The sequence below is a fragment of the Mastigoproctus giganteus genome, chromosome 3 (genome assembly GCF_048544385.1).
Source record: "Mastigoproctus giganteus isolate SK-2022 chromosome 3, ASM4854438v1, whole genome shotgun sequence".
In the NCBI taxonomy this organism is placed as follows: Eukaryota; Metazoa; Arthropoda; class Arachnida; order Uropygi; family Thelyphonidae; genus Mastigoproctus; species Mastigoproctus giganteus.
The window spans coordinates 224,818,342-224,832,059 of record NC_143577.1 but is presented as its reverse complement, the minus strand read 5'-3'; the positions used below and the strand labels follow the sequence as shown (position 1 = coordinate 224,832,059).

The 13,718-nt window shown below is 37.7% G+C and overlaps 1 protein-coding gene across 1 annotated transcript in view; it reads left to right on the top strand.

The window, feature by feature from the left end:
- Nucleotides 1-13,718, top strand: part of LOC150088791 (protein NEDD1-like) — an 80,476-nt gene that overhangs the window by 30,794 nt on the left and 35,964 nt on the right. Inside the window, exons 6-7 of the mRNA XM_090370324.1 lie at nucleotides 196-403; nucleotides 2,846-2,981. Of these exons, the coding sequence (XP_090226450.1) occupies nucleotides 196-403; nucleotides 2,846-2,981 (344 nt within the window). The remainder of the gene's footprint in view (nucleotides 1-195; nucleotides 404-2,845; nucleotides 2,982-13,718) is intronic.

The window sequence follows — 13,718 nt, the reverse complement described above, 5'->3', positions numbered from 1 at the left end:
GATTACTCTATTCTCATTTCAAAGTAAGTCAAGGATTTTTAGTTTCAGGAGAATCATCATAGATGTGGGAATGGTATTTTGTGGAGGGAGGATGATTTGTAGTTATTTTCAATGTTCAATGACTTTGTTTTACTGTTCAGCTTTATCCTAACATCATACAATTTATATTAATAAAATATTCTATATCTTCAATAGTCATGTAAAGTACCTTGACTGTGAAGCACCACTCACTTCTGTAGATTTTTTTGAAGATGGAGTAACAGTAGCAGCTGGCAGCAGCCGAGGAAAAATATATATTTATGATTTACGATCCTCTTCTTCTCCGGTGAAAACTTTAAATGCACATAATGTGTCAGTTCAGTCTTTAACTTTCCAAACTACATCTAATGGAGCAAATTCAAAGGTTTGTAAGCTATTTTTAAATTTGTTATTTGGACTTTTTTTTTATTTTTTTTATTATAAGTAATGTTTTCTTTGTAACCATATTACTAACATTTTATATTTTGTATATAGTCCAAAAATGATGCTTTTAATAATGCTTTTACCCTTCAGTGGAATGCTAGAAGCCTGAGTGATGTACAGTATATGACCAAAATTATACTCACGCAGGTAATTGCAAAAAAGGCTTTTAATTCAAAATCCTAATATATAGTAGGTCTCCTTTGGTCTGCATGGTAGTTTCAGCTGTCCTAGGCATGCTTTCTGCTATCTTCTGGAAAGTTTTGGCTAGAATTTTTATAGGGAACACTTACAAATGAGCTGCAGCTATGCACACAAAAAGGTTACTGACGTTGCATTCACCACATCCCACATTGAAAATCTGTAGACTTCTAATGTTCTGCTGCACAGATAGATCCATGAGATTTGACTTTTATCGATATCTCTGAACTGATATGCATATGTGGAGAACCTCTGCAACATTTTCTACTTTTTGGCACCCAAAAAATAAATTCTTTCTACCAAAAATTGCAATCATTTTTTGGTGTTTTCATTAGAATATTTTAAAGAACCTTCATTACTATGCCTGCTAACCATCATACTGTATTCACAAATGTCAGTCCAGTATTACTGTAGTATAAATGCATAATACAGGTGACCCCCGCTTAACGCTGATAATTCGTTCCGGAAAAGCGGAGAAAAGTGAATCCATGCTAAGCGAGCGCCCCATTCCCATAAGGTAACATGTGTATTTGTGAGTTGCAGTCGGTGCCATAGGATATTTCCTAATCAATAACAAATGGTAGTGAAAAGATGCACAAATGTCCGCCAAAATATTTAATATTCAAATATTTGTACATATAAAATATTCTGCATTACATACGTATATAATTATGTGGTACTACTTACCTATCAAAATTAAACTTAAAATTCCAATTAAAATCATGAATTTAATCATTTAAAATCTCCTGCAGCATTACCACCCAACAATAACGTCAACCGATCCTTCACCACTTTGAAACCTGGCATGTTTTTTTTCTTCTTTCAATATGAAACTTCTTTTAGGCATTCGTTTCCAAAAAAGTCCTGCTTCATCTATGTTAAAAACCTGTTAAGAAGTATAACACATAATACCCCTCTTCAATAATTTTAACAAGCTCTTTTTTGAAAGTTTCTGCTCCTTGATCTGCACTTGCGGCTTCTACCTGGATTTTAAATCTATTCAACCAGCCCTTACTAGTTTTAAATGGTTTCGCATTTTTTTTTTTTTTTTTTTTATATATAATTAACTTAACTGAATTCTGCATTGGATATTATCTAAAATTAGTTAAAGTCTCTCCATTTCAATCCTAATAGCCAGCCTAGCCCTAGTTGCTTGCAGTGGAACCGCTGTCTTTCCCACTGCTAAAATTAGTTCTTTATTTTTATAATTGTTCTTACAGTTCTACCTGCCAGTCCTAAATTATGGCACACATCTACTTGTCGTTGACCAGAATTGATTTGCTTCAAAAACGTGTAATTTAATTTTCAAATTCAGTCTTTTTCTTACATTTGTAGTCTTCGTACTGTGTCCAGACATTGTTGCTTTTTCATTCTTATCCGCCATTATTAACTCTTCGAAAATGTAACTGCGTTGGTTCAATGCAGTTACATTTTCAATATTCGCAGTTAAATTCAGTGTTACACAGTTAAATTTCAGTGTTACATTTTTATGATTCAACGTTCAAGTAAACTGTCTGTTACGCACAATGTCTAATACTATACTGAGTGATGACTAGACTTTGGATAAATGCATATAATGCAAATATTACAAGCAATATACTTGATCATTTTTTAAAATGTTGATCTCAGAACTACGTAACAAGTCACTGTACTGCAATTAAATTAGCGTTCGAGAAAATTTCACTAAGCCTGGGAAAATTTCTCAAGTCGGTGTGAGAAATGTTTTAATGCTGTTTTGCCATTCGTTTTCAAGTTATCAACTCCATCAGATGAAACATTTTCGTTAAATATGCCAAAAATGCAATCTTCTGTACGCTGGTAAAAGAGCGTTATAGTCAGATACGGGTTCATAATATAAGAACAGCGTTATAGCGAATCAGCATAAAGCGAACTGCGTTATAACGAGGCCCTGCTGTACAAACATATCATAATAATTATGACATATACATGATATTAAGATACTAGTTGAATTAATATAAGAGAGAGAGAGACAAGTGTAATTAGTGAATGAATATAATCGGTAAATTTGTAAATAATGTTATGTAATTTTTGAATAATAATAGTTATTTATCAGAAATCTAGTAAGCACTTGCATGATGTTTTAATCTCGTCTTTAAAATGTAATTTGTGTCAGTCCAGCATACCAAATTGAATAATCTTCATATTGTACATTTATTGTTTTTAGGTTGAAATGACTAGGAAAGTAACAAGACCAGAAACTACTAATACTGTTGACTCTTTTAAGTTGCGAAAAATTTCACCAAATACTGAAGAGCAGAATATTCGTAATACTTCTGATGTTGTGATTGAAACCAACAAAGGTAAGCAGGTGAAAAGGAGACAAAAAAAAAAAAAAAAACTCTTTAAATACTCACTTTTGTTTGTACATTTTCAACTTTGGCTTTAACTGGACATTTATCAGTACTGTTTCAGAATTACTAGAGAATGAAGATGATGTTATACAATTCAGTATGAAATAATTTCAATTTACCATTTTTTTTACCATTTTGAACTATAAGGTAGCAAAGTCAAACCATATACAGGCATACCTCGAATAACGAATAGGATGCGTTCCTCAAAATTACTTCGCTAAGCGAAACTTCGTTTTCAGAGGTAAAAATACTATGGCCAGAATAGGGATACGTTCCTACGTAAAGAAAATGAAAAGCTTTTTTTTCGAACAAAGAAAAGTTTTATTAAATAAACAGTCAACTTACATACAAAGTGAAATCACATTTTAAAATATGAGTCTAAAGTTGATTGCTTATGCTTTTTTCTCTTTCATTTAACAATTGCCTATACGGAGTTATTGCATTTAACACTGATCGCTTAACAATAAAACTTCTTCCTAAATCAGGATCATTTTCACTAAAAAAATTAAAACGTTTTCAATGTCATTTAAGCACCTTTTAAATCTTTGGTTGTTAACACTTTTTCGGCAGGAACTGCTTTAACTTCGTCTTCATTATTTTTGTCTTCGTTGCTAACAAGGTTTTCTAAATCTTCCACTGAAAAACCATCATCTTCTGCATTCAATAAATTTCTAACATCCTCTTCATCGACATTTTCGAAACCTATTGATTGAGCCATCTGGATAACTTCATTTCTAATTTCTTGGATGTTATTTTCTTCTTCTAGTACAACTTCTGGCCATATTTTGTGCCAAACTCCATGTAAGCATTTCTTAGTGACTTCTTTCCAAGAACTATCAATGTTTTCAATTGCGTTTTTAATGGTGTAGTTTTTCCAAAAAGTTTTAACTGTCATTTTCCCTTTATCCTCTAGTTCAGTTAAATTGCTTAATGTTCGACGCAGATAATAAGCTTTAAATGATGCTATTACTCCCTGATCCAATGGTTGAAGCGGGGAAGTTGTGTTTGCTGGAAGAAACACAACTTTGACAGGAATGCATGTGTCCAACGTGTTAAGATCAGTAGGATGTCCCGGAGCATTGTCTAACAACAAAAGAGCTTTTTTTTCAAAGTTGTTTTTTTGACAATACCGTTTTACTTCAGGACAAAAGTGGTTAACAAACCAATCAGTAAATAACTCCTTGGTAACCCACGCTTTTCTATTTGCTTTCCATATTACAGGTAAATTCATTTTTATGTTACCTTTTAATGCCCTCGGATTTTCTGAATGGTAAACTAATAACAATTTTAATTTATAATCGCCAGAGGCATTTGATCCAAAGAGTAACGTTAACGGTCTTTGGCTGCTTTGAACCCAGCAGCTGATTTTTCTTCAATAGAAATGAAGCTTTTTGTTGGTAGCCGTTTCCAGAACAAACCGCTTTCGTCAACATTGAACACCAAATTTGGTGGAAAATTTTCGCGTTCAATTATTTCGTTTAGTTTTTCTGGAAACTTCTCCTGTTAATTTTACACTATGAATCCTGGCCCGTTTTTTAAATTTCTCGAACCAACCACGAGAAGCCCCAAAGGTTTCCGTAATTTCTTCAGTTTGTTTAGATTTCAGGTGATTAAACTGGAATATTTTTTTTATGTTAAATGGGGCTTGAAATTGCGGACTTCGTTATATCGAAGCTTCGTTATCAGAGGTAACGTTAACCGAGGTATGCCTGTATTAATAAAAAATAATACATTTTTTTTAAACTAATACATTAGCTAATATATATGCATATATTAGCTAATGTATTAGTTATAAGATTACAACCTTCTCTGATAATGCCAACTTTTACACCGTATAAAAATTATTGGGACAGATATTATGTCATTCAAGTTCCAGTTTAGCTGATATGATGTTCTCATGTGGTTAGAGTCAAAGGATTCCACATTATCCATGTTCATGGGTATCATATAAATTTTCTGCAGTGTGAGGTCTAGTTAGTGTGCAGACCTTGAAAATACCACACCTCAGTAAATGTCTTGTTCAATGAACCTTGAGAGTACAGATAATGAATTGAATAGTAGAACTGCCATTCTGAAAATATTCATTGTTATTTAAAAAAGTGTGGTATACATCATTTTTAGTAGTTCTGAGATTCCCTGTCATTTGTTGCTTGTATAAAATGAACAGGAGAATAATCTATACAATAAAAACTTCCTCCGTATAATTTCCTTACTTATGCTTATGTAATTTCTAAGTGACATTGTCATGAAATTTTGAATTTCCCATCCTACCTTCATACTTCGTTACATTGTCTATGTAATAGCATGTTGGGCTGCCTTTCACCATGATGATTGCTTGCATTCAGAGTGGTATCAGTTCCATGAGACCACAGACGATGTAATAGTAGTAGTAGTGGCATGTGATGCAAGAAAGCAAGTGTATGAGCTTATGCAGCATCAGCCAAAAAAAAAAAAAAAATCACACCATTCCCTCCAAATGATGTCCTCAGATATCCTTGACTAACTGGACAGAAAGATGTCCTGGAGTTTGGCATCAGAGCGAAGCACTGGCAAATGGTGCATTCCACAACATCCCTCAAGTGTTTGATGGGGTTGATGTCAGGGGCATTTGGCAGCCAGGAAAGTACACGAAATGCTTGGATGTGATCCTTAAATAATTCCTGCATAATGCAAGCTTGTGACACGAGAAATTGTCTTGTTGAAAGAGTCCAGTGCCATCTGGATACATGGTTACCATATAGGGTAACCATGTATCCAGACAACCTGATTTCACAACTCCCAACTCCAATTTGTCTCTTTGGTGACTTTAATGGACACCATCCATTGTGGGGGTCTGCTACAATGGATAGAAGAGGCAAATTGATGGAGGAATTCATGAACAATAATGATCTTAATTTATTAAATTCTGGATCTCCTACCTACATCCACCTACCAACAGGATCTGCAATAGACTTGTCAATTTGTTCATCATCCATCTTTTCAATCATGACATGGTCAGTATTAATCGATCCCTTTAACAGTGATCACTTTCCAATTATTTGCTCACTACAAACAGGGGTAACTCCAAATCCTGTTCAACGATTCAATTGGCAGTTTAAAAAGGCAAATTGTGGTGGCAAATACTCTTAGACAGATTTTATGTTCAAAAACAACATATTGATGAAGTAAATACTTACATAACCAATCAGATTCTGACTGCAGCTAATGCTTCCATTCCAAAATCCACGCCATATCGCAAACTAAGAAATCACTTGTGGAATACAGATCGTTTAATTGCCAAACAGAAAAAAACCGTGCATGGATTGCTTTTGCCTCAACCATCACCAAAGACACGGATACATGGGTCATCTGGAAAAGAATACAGCCGCTAAGTGGAAAATTCGTTCGACTGCCCTCTCCAATACTTCATTGGAAAGGGAAAGATCAATCTACAGCTGAAGAAGTTGCCAATGCACTAGCAGAATCATTTTCTGAAATCTCTGCTTCTGCCTCCTATGCATCCACCTTCCAGAACATCATAGCAAGTGCAGAATGGTATAAAATCAACTTCTTCATGCACCGCTCATTCCCATACAACCAACCCTTTACATTAATAGAACTTCAAGAATCATTAAACAGAACTTTCAGTAGTGCAGCAGGTCCAGATGGTGTTCATTATGTTATGCTAAAGCATTTACTTGAAGAAGACTTGAGATCCCTATTAATTTTTTATAATCAGATCTTCTCCGAAAATGCCTTTCCTTCTTCCTGGTGCCATTCGTTCTTTATCGCCTTACCAAAACCAGGAAAAGATCCTTCCCGTGTTGAAAATTACAGGCCAATATCTCTTACGAGCCGCACAGGAAAATTTTTCGAAAGGATGGTTCATACTAGACTCACTTACATCCTGGAGTCAGAGAATCTCCTTCCAGAACAACAGTATGGCTTTTGGAAGAATAGATCAATGCTGGATGTGCTTATCAAAGCCGAATCTCATATCCGCAATGCCTTTGTCATGAAACAACGTCTAGTCATGGTCAATTTAGATCTTGAAAAGGCATTTGATACTACATGGTGTCATGGTATTATTAGGGACCTTTACCATCTGGGGCTTCGGGGCCATTTGCCGGAAATAATTCAAAATTTCCTGCAGTTGCGTTCTTTTCAGATCCAATATAAAAATGTACTCTCTACATCTCACATTCGGAAGAGGGTGTCCCGCAGGGATCAGTACTTAGTCCAACACTGTTTTCAATCCGAGTTAGCAGCATGACACGAGATATCCCAAAAACTGTTCAGACTTATATGTATGCAGATAATCTTACCATTTCATGTCAATCTCAATTTATGAATACCATCGAACGGCAGCTCCAACTTGCCATAACCAAAATAGAATCCTGGACTTCACGGAATGGTTACAGACTATCAGAAAAGAAATGCACTGTCACTCGCTTTTGCAAGAAGTGAGCTCTCCATCCTGAACCTGAACTACAAATAAACAATACTCCAATCCCGCTCGTTAATACTGTTAAATTTCTTGGACTAATATTAGACAGCAAACTAAATTTTCACGCCAACATCACTTATTTGAGAACTTCTTGTATAAAACATTTGAATATACTTCGATCAGTTTCGTCAATGTCATGGGGAGCTGATCGATATACTTTTCTGCATCTTTATAGAAGTTTAATCCATTCACGGCTAGTTTATGGTTGTCCAGTGTACGATTCTGCCTGGAACACTACTCTAAAATGGCTAAATGTGATCCATCACAGTGCTCTGAGGACTGCGCTAGGAGCTTTCAGGACTTCTCCGATCCAAAGTCTTTATATTGAAGTGCATGATCCCCCATTACACCTGCGTAGAAAAACACTGCTGCTTCGCTACGCTGCTAAGATCCAGAGTCTACGATTGCACCCAAGTTGGGAGTATCTTTATAAAAGGTGGGAAGCCTTTTATGAGAGCAAGCCAAATGAAAATAGACCTGTCTCGCTCAGGATCAAAGAGCTTGTTCACAGTTGGAATGTCAAATTAAATGAAACTTTTCAAGACACGACTGCACCTGTTCCACCTTGGACATATTTGTCTGTCTCTCAAGATATACACTTCCTCCAGTGGGGGAAAAATATTATACATCCCTGCAAGATCAGACAGTTACATTCAGCTCATGCTACTATGAACAGCCATGCCTGTAAAATTTATACAGATGGTTCCAAAACTGACAGTATGGTAGGTACTGCAGCAGTTTTCCTTTATGTACAATTTCAGCCACGCTAGCTTGCAGTGTCTTCACAGCTGAATTATATGACATTAAGTTAGCACTTAGTAAGATTATTGAGCTTTCCATCTCATCTGCCATAATTTGTACAGACTCCCTGAGTGCTGTATAAGTGTCTCTGCCATAAGGAAGAATTTCTCCTCTTCTCATTGCCGACCGGGCTAGCCGGGTGGGTAAAGTGCCTGCCTGGCAGCCCAAAGGTCGCGGGTTCGAATCCCGCCTCGGGCTTGGATCAAAGTACCGCAAAAACCTTGGGAGGTGCACTATGGCCACAGAAGCCGATGCGCCAACAACTACAAAAAAAAAAAAAAAAAAAAAATTCCTCTTCTCATCCTACAGACAGTTTTTAAATTCTGTACAGTGGGATCAACTGATGATGTTATTAACGTTGAATTCTAAATGGGAAGTGTTCAGGGACTTAAATTTGGAGGCTACTAGGCTTTTCATTCCAACTAAGAAATACTGTTCAAGCTTTAGGCCTAAATGGATTTCAGATGAATTAATGAGGCTCGTGGCACAGAAGAAGAATGTATGGGATGCATATAAAGTATCAGGTGACACAGAAGTCTATGGCAGCATAAACTAGTCTGTAATCAAGTCACAAAGGAGGTTAGGCAGGCGAAGGCAGATTACGAGAAATTTTGGCAAAGGATGCAAAGAAAAACAGCAAAGAGTTCTTTACTTATGTAAACTCTAGAAGGAAAGGGATGAATCAGATTGGACCACTTAACATAGAAAGGTTGATTATTGATGATCATGCTCAGGTAGCTGATAAACTGAATGAGTATTTTGCATCTACATTCACACCTGAGGAGTCATTCAATGAGGAGAGTGCCAGAAGTTTATCAAATGCTAACAACGAGCTGAGTGATTTTGTAATAACTGAGAGGAAAGTGGAGGAGAAATTGTTGAAGTTAAACATAAGGAAGGCACCTGGGGTGGACAGGATCTATCCAGTTATATTAAAGGAAGTAAACAAACCCTTAGCCATAATTATAAGAGCTTCCTTGGACTCAGGGGAGGTCCCCCATGGACCGGAGGTGTGCAGATGTATCACCAATTCACAAAGGGGGTTCAAAAGATGACACAAATAACTACAAACCTGTTAGTTTAACTTGTGTTCTGAGGAAAATAATGGAATCACTGGTTAAAGAAGCATTGCAGGATCATCTAAACAAGACTAGTAATAGTTAAGACACAGCATGGGTTTGTTAAAGGGAGGTCTTGTCTGGCCAATTTGACTGGATACTATGATGTGGTCACAAACGAACTGAATGCCAAAAATAATTTTGATATCATATACTTGAATTTCAGGAGGGCTTTTGATACTGTTGCACATGAAGACTGCTGTACAAATTGGAGAGGTATAGCATTAAGGGTAAGTTGCTACAATGGATAAAGGGATGGTTGAGTGGGAGACGACATACAGTGGTAATCAATGGACACTGCTCTTCGTGGACAAATGTTATTAGTGGAGTTCTCCAGGGTTCGGTGTTGGGCCCATTGTTGTTTTGTATATTTATCGATGATATTGAGGAAGGTATATCAGGTTTAATGTCCAGGTTTGCAGGTGATACAAAGGTTGGCAGTGTTGTTAACGATAGTAAAGACAGTATGCTACTCCAACTGGATCTAGATAAGTTGGGAAAATGGGCTGAGAAGTGGCAACTGAAGTTTAACATTGACAAATGCAAAGTACTGCATATGGGTAGCCATAACAGAAGAGAAACGTACCAACTGTGTGATACTACACTCAGGGAAATGTAAAGTGAAAGAGATCTGGGTGTAATTGTGCAGTCAAATATGCATGTTTGCTGAGCAGTGCAGACGTGCTGCCAGGGCAGGTCATGGAGTCTTGTCAATGATATATAGGAATTTTGCAAGCAGGGACAGGGAGGTGATTATCCCATTATACAAGGCAATGATCAGGCCACACCTAGAGGTCTAGAGGCCTCATTTTAGGAAGGATGTAGAGTTGCTAGAATGAGTACAAAGAAGGGCAACAAGTTTGGTGAGGGGAACAAAGGGGGTGCTCTTACTAAGAAAGTCTTAAGTTCTGCAAATTGCAGTGCCTGGAGAGTAGACACCTGCGAGGTGATCTGATTGAGGTGTATAAGGCCTTGAATGGGTTGAGCAAGCTGAATGCTGATGGGATTCTTCCTCTTGCTCAGACTAAGAACCTGAGGGGGCACAGTTTCAAATTGAGGAAAGATAGTTATAGAATAGGGGTGCGGAAATTTGCCTTACTCCAGCGGGTAGTTGATTGGTGGAACAGGCTCCCATCTTTTTTTGTGAATGCTAATAGCCTAAATAAATTTAAGGCTGAGCTGGACAGGCATTTTGGAGGGATGAAATGGGAGGGTTTTTTTTTTTTTTTTTGGCTGATTCTGCATAAGCTTGCTTTCTTGCATTGTATACCTCTACTAGTGCTAATGCTACATTGAAACAGATTCATTCCCAGCTATTTTCCTGCAGTATGTCCAATCAGTTTTTGCTGGATGCTTGGCCACTCTGGCATTCCGGGAAATGAAAGTGCTGACTTTGTCGCTAAACATCCTCAACTCGCTCTCTCGCAACATCCTCAGATTCCTTACTCTGACTATAAGTTGGTCACAGATCTGGAAAAGTGACACCAACAATAAACTTTACCAGATAAAAGAAGATCCAAAGCTGTGGCTCTCTGGCTTCCAACAAAACAGATGAGAGGAAGTGGTACTGGCAAGACTCAGAATTGGACACACTCATCATATTCATCTCTTCTATTATTGGGAGAAAATCCACCACAATGCTCATCCTGTCAGACACAACTTACGGTCCGTCATTTTCTGGTTGATTGTCCCTCACATTCAACCATCCGATCAAACACTTTTCAGTCATTCTCCACGTTGAAAATATCACCTGATTTATCTAATTTCTTAGAAAATTAAGCAAATATTGAAGAACTTTTATTGTATCTAAAACATATTGGCTTGTACAGAAGCATATAATTTAATCTCTCTAACAATATGCTTCTTGTGAATTAACAATGAACAGACACAATTTTGCCTTAGTAGCCTTTGTGTCGTTAAATCAAATAACAACAGCTATCAGACAGTGGTGATCTCCCTGTCCTGGCACATTGGATAGTTAGTCATTTCCTTTTTCAGACCATTCCTGTCACATCTTCACTGTTCAAGCCCGTCACCACCAAATACGGAGGATGCGGAAAGGTCAAGGAATGACCACCGCATATTCTCGGAGCAATATGGCCTTAGTTGCTAATGCTCCTAAAAACCAAATAACAACAACATCTTCACTGTAGTGGTTCTTGAATAGCTGACGACAATACTTGCAGTTTCCGAGATGCTGGCCTTTGCCTTCCTAGCACCACAAATCATTCTCCATTCAAACACTGCATCAAGTCCTTCCCTTTCCCAATTGCACAGGCTTCATACTGATGAACTAACAGGCACTAGTATGCTGTCACTGTATGTCACTGCTCAGTTACATCACTCCTAGGTACTTTGGGGTGCACCACTCTTGGATATAGGTGATCATAATGTTTTAGATCACCAGTGTATGCATTTACAGTTATGTTAAAAAAAAAAACTTTAAAGGAAAAGAAAACTGTAGAATAGAATGAGTAAATAATACCCAAGCACGGTACTAAGTACTATAGGTTCTAATACCTCTCGTGTTTGGGGTTCACATAAAAATAAATAAATAAATAATAAAATATATAGATAGACTGTCTCTTTTGTTTTCTGCTTATTAATCCTGAGAATGAAAAAAAAAAACAGTAATATGACATTAGGTACAATTATAACTCCATCTGTTACATTATATTGTCATTTCTTCCTGAACTTCTATATGTTTAATAATAATTAATATGAAGATATACTGTGCGGGTGATCAATAGCATGAGTTTGAATTTTTAAAATGCAAAAAAAAAAAAAAAAACCACCCCACAAATAATACATATTTCACTAAATGATCAAAATAAAAGTATGAAAAGGAAGAAGGATATGGTGATTATATGAACTGGCATTTGGGAGTTTTTTTAATCTTCTGTAGCTTTAAATACTAGTTTAAACTTGGGAATTTAAGAGAGAACTTTCTGAAAATAACTATTCCAGTCACTATTTAGAAAATTCTAAGGATGCCTTGGATTATAATTGTCTAAGGAGAAGCTTGATAAGTTGAACTGAAATTGCCTAGAATGATGTATGAAAAAAATAGGTGTTATTGTTATATACACCGATGAGCCAAAACATTATGACCAGCGAGTTGTTATGCAAATCGAAGCAACTGCAGGTCAACTATGCATATGCGCAGGTCAAGGCACGGTATGAAAAACACCTGATATTGAGTTCCATTAATCAGTGTTACTTTTGTTCTTCAGATGGGAAAGGCAGCGGACTTAAGTGAGTTTGACAAAGGCCAAATTGTAATGGCCAGACGACTGGATGAGAGCATTTCCAAAATGGCACGGCTGGTGAGATGCTCACGGTCAGCCATGGTTAGTACCTACCGAAAGTGGTCTGAGGAGGAAAAACCCACGAACCACTGGCAAGGTGTTGGACGACCACGGCTCATTGATGCTCGAGATGAGCGAAGGCTCTCCTGGATGGTACATGGCAACAGAAGGGCGACTGTGGCGCAACTCACCGGTAATTGGAATGCTGGTGACGAGAGTAATGTGTCACAACACACAGTACATCAAACCCTGCTGAAAACGGGGCTGCGTAGCTGCAGGATGCTCCAAGTGCCAATGCTAACCAAAGTTCACTGGCAACAGCACCTACAATAATAGGCATGCAAGCATCAAAACTGGACCTTGGGTGATTGGAAGAAGGTCATCTGGTACGATGAATCATGTTTACTGTTGCACCATGTGGATGGCCGGGTATGAGTGCATCGTTTACCTGGGGAAGTGATGGTGCTTAGATGCACTGTGGGACGAAAACAAGCTGGTGGTGGCGGTGTCATGCTTTGGGCAATGTTCTGCTGGGATACTGTGGGTCCAGTCATCCATGTGCCGGGCACTCTGACGTCTACCAGCTACCTAAACATCATTGCTGACCAGGTACACCCTTTCATGGCAACGGTCTTCTCCTCTGGCGGTGCCGTCTTTCAGCAGGATAATGCGCCATGCCACACTGCCTGGATTGTTCAACACTGGTTCACAAACATGAGGAAGACTTCCACCCTGTATTGCCCTGGCCTCCAAATTCCCCAGACATCAGTCTTATCGAGCATCTGTGGTTTGTGTTGGAACAGCAACTCCGATTTGCGGCATGTCAACCCCGGACCTTACAGGAGGTAAAGGATCTGCTGGTAACATGTTGGTACCAGATACCACAAGACATATTTAGAAATATTGTAGCATCCATGCCTCGCCGGGTACGAGCTGTTTTGGCTGCATGTGGAGGACCAACATCATGTTAGGT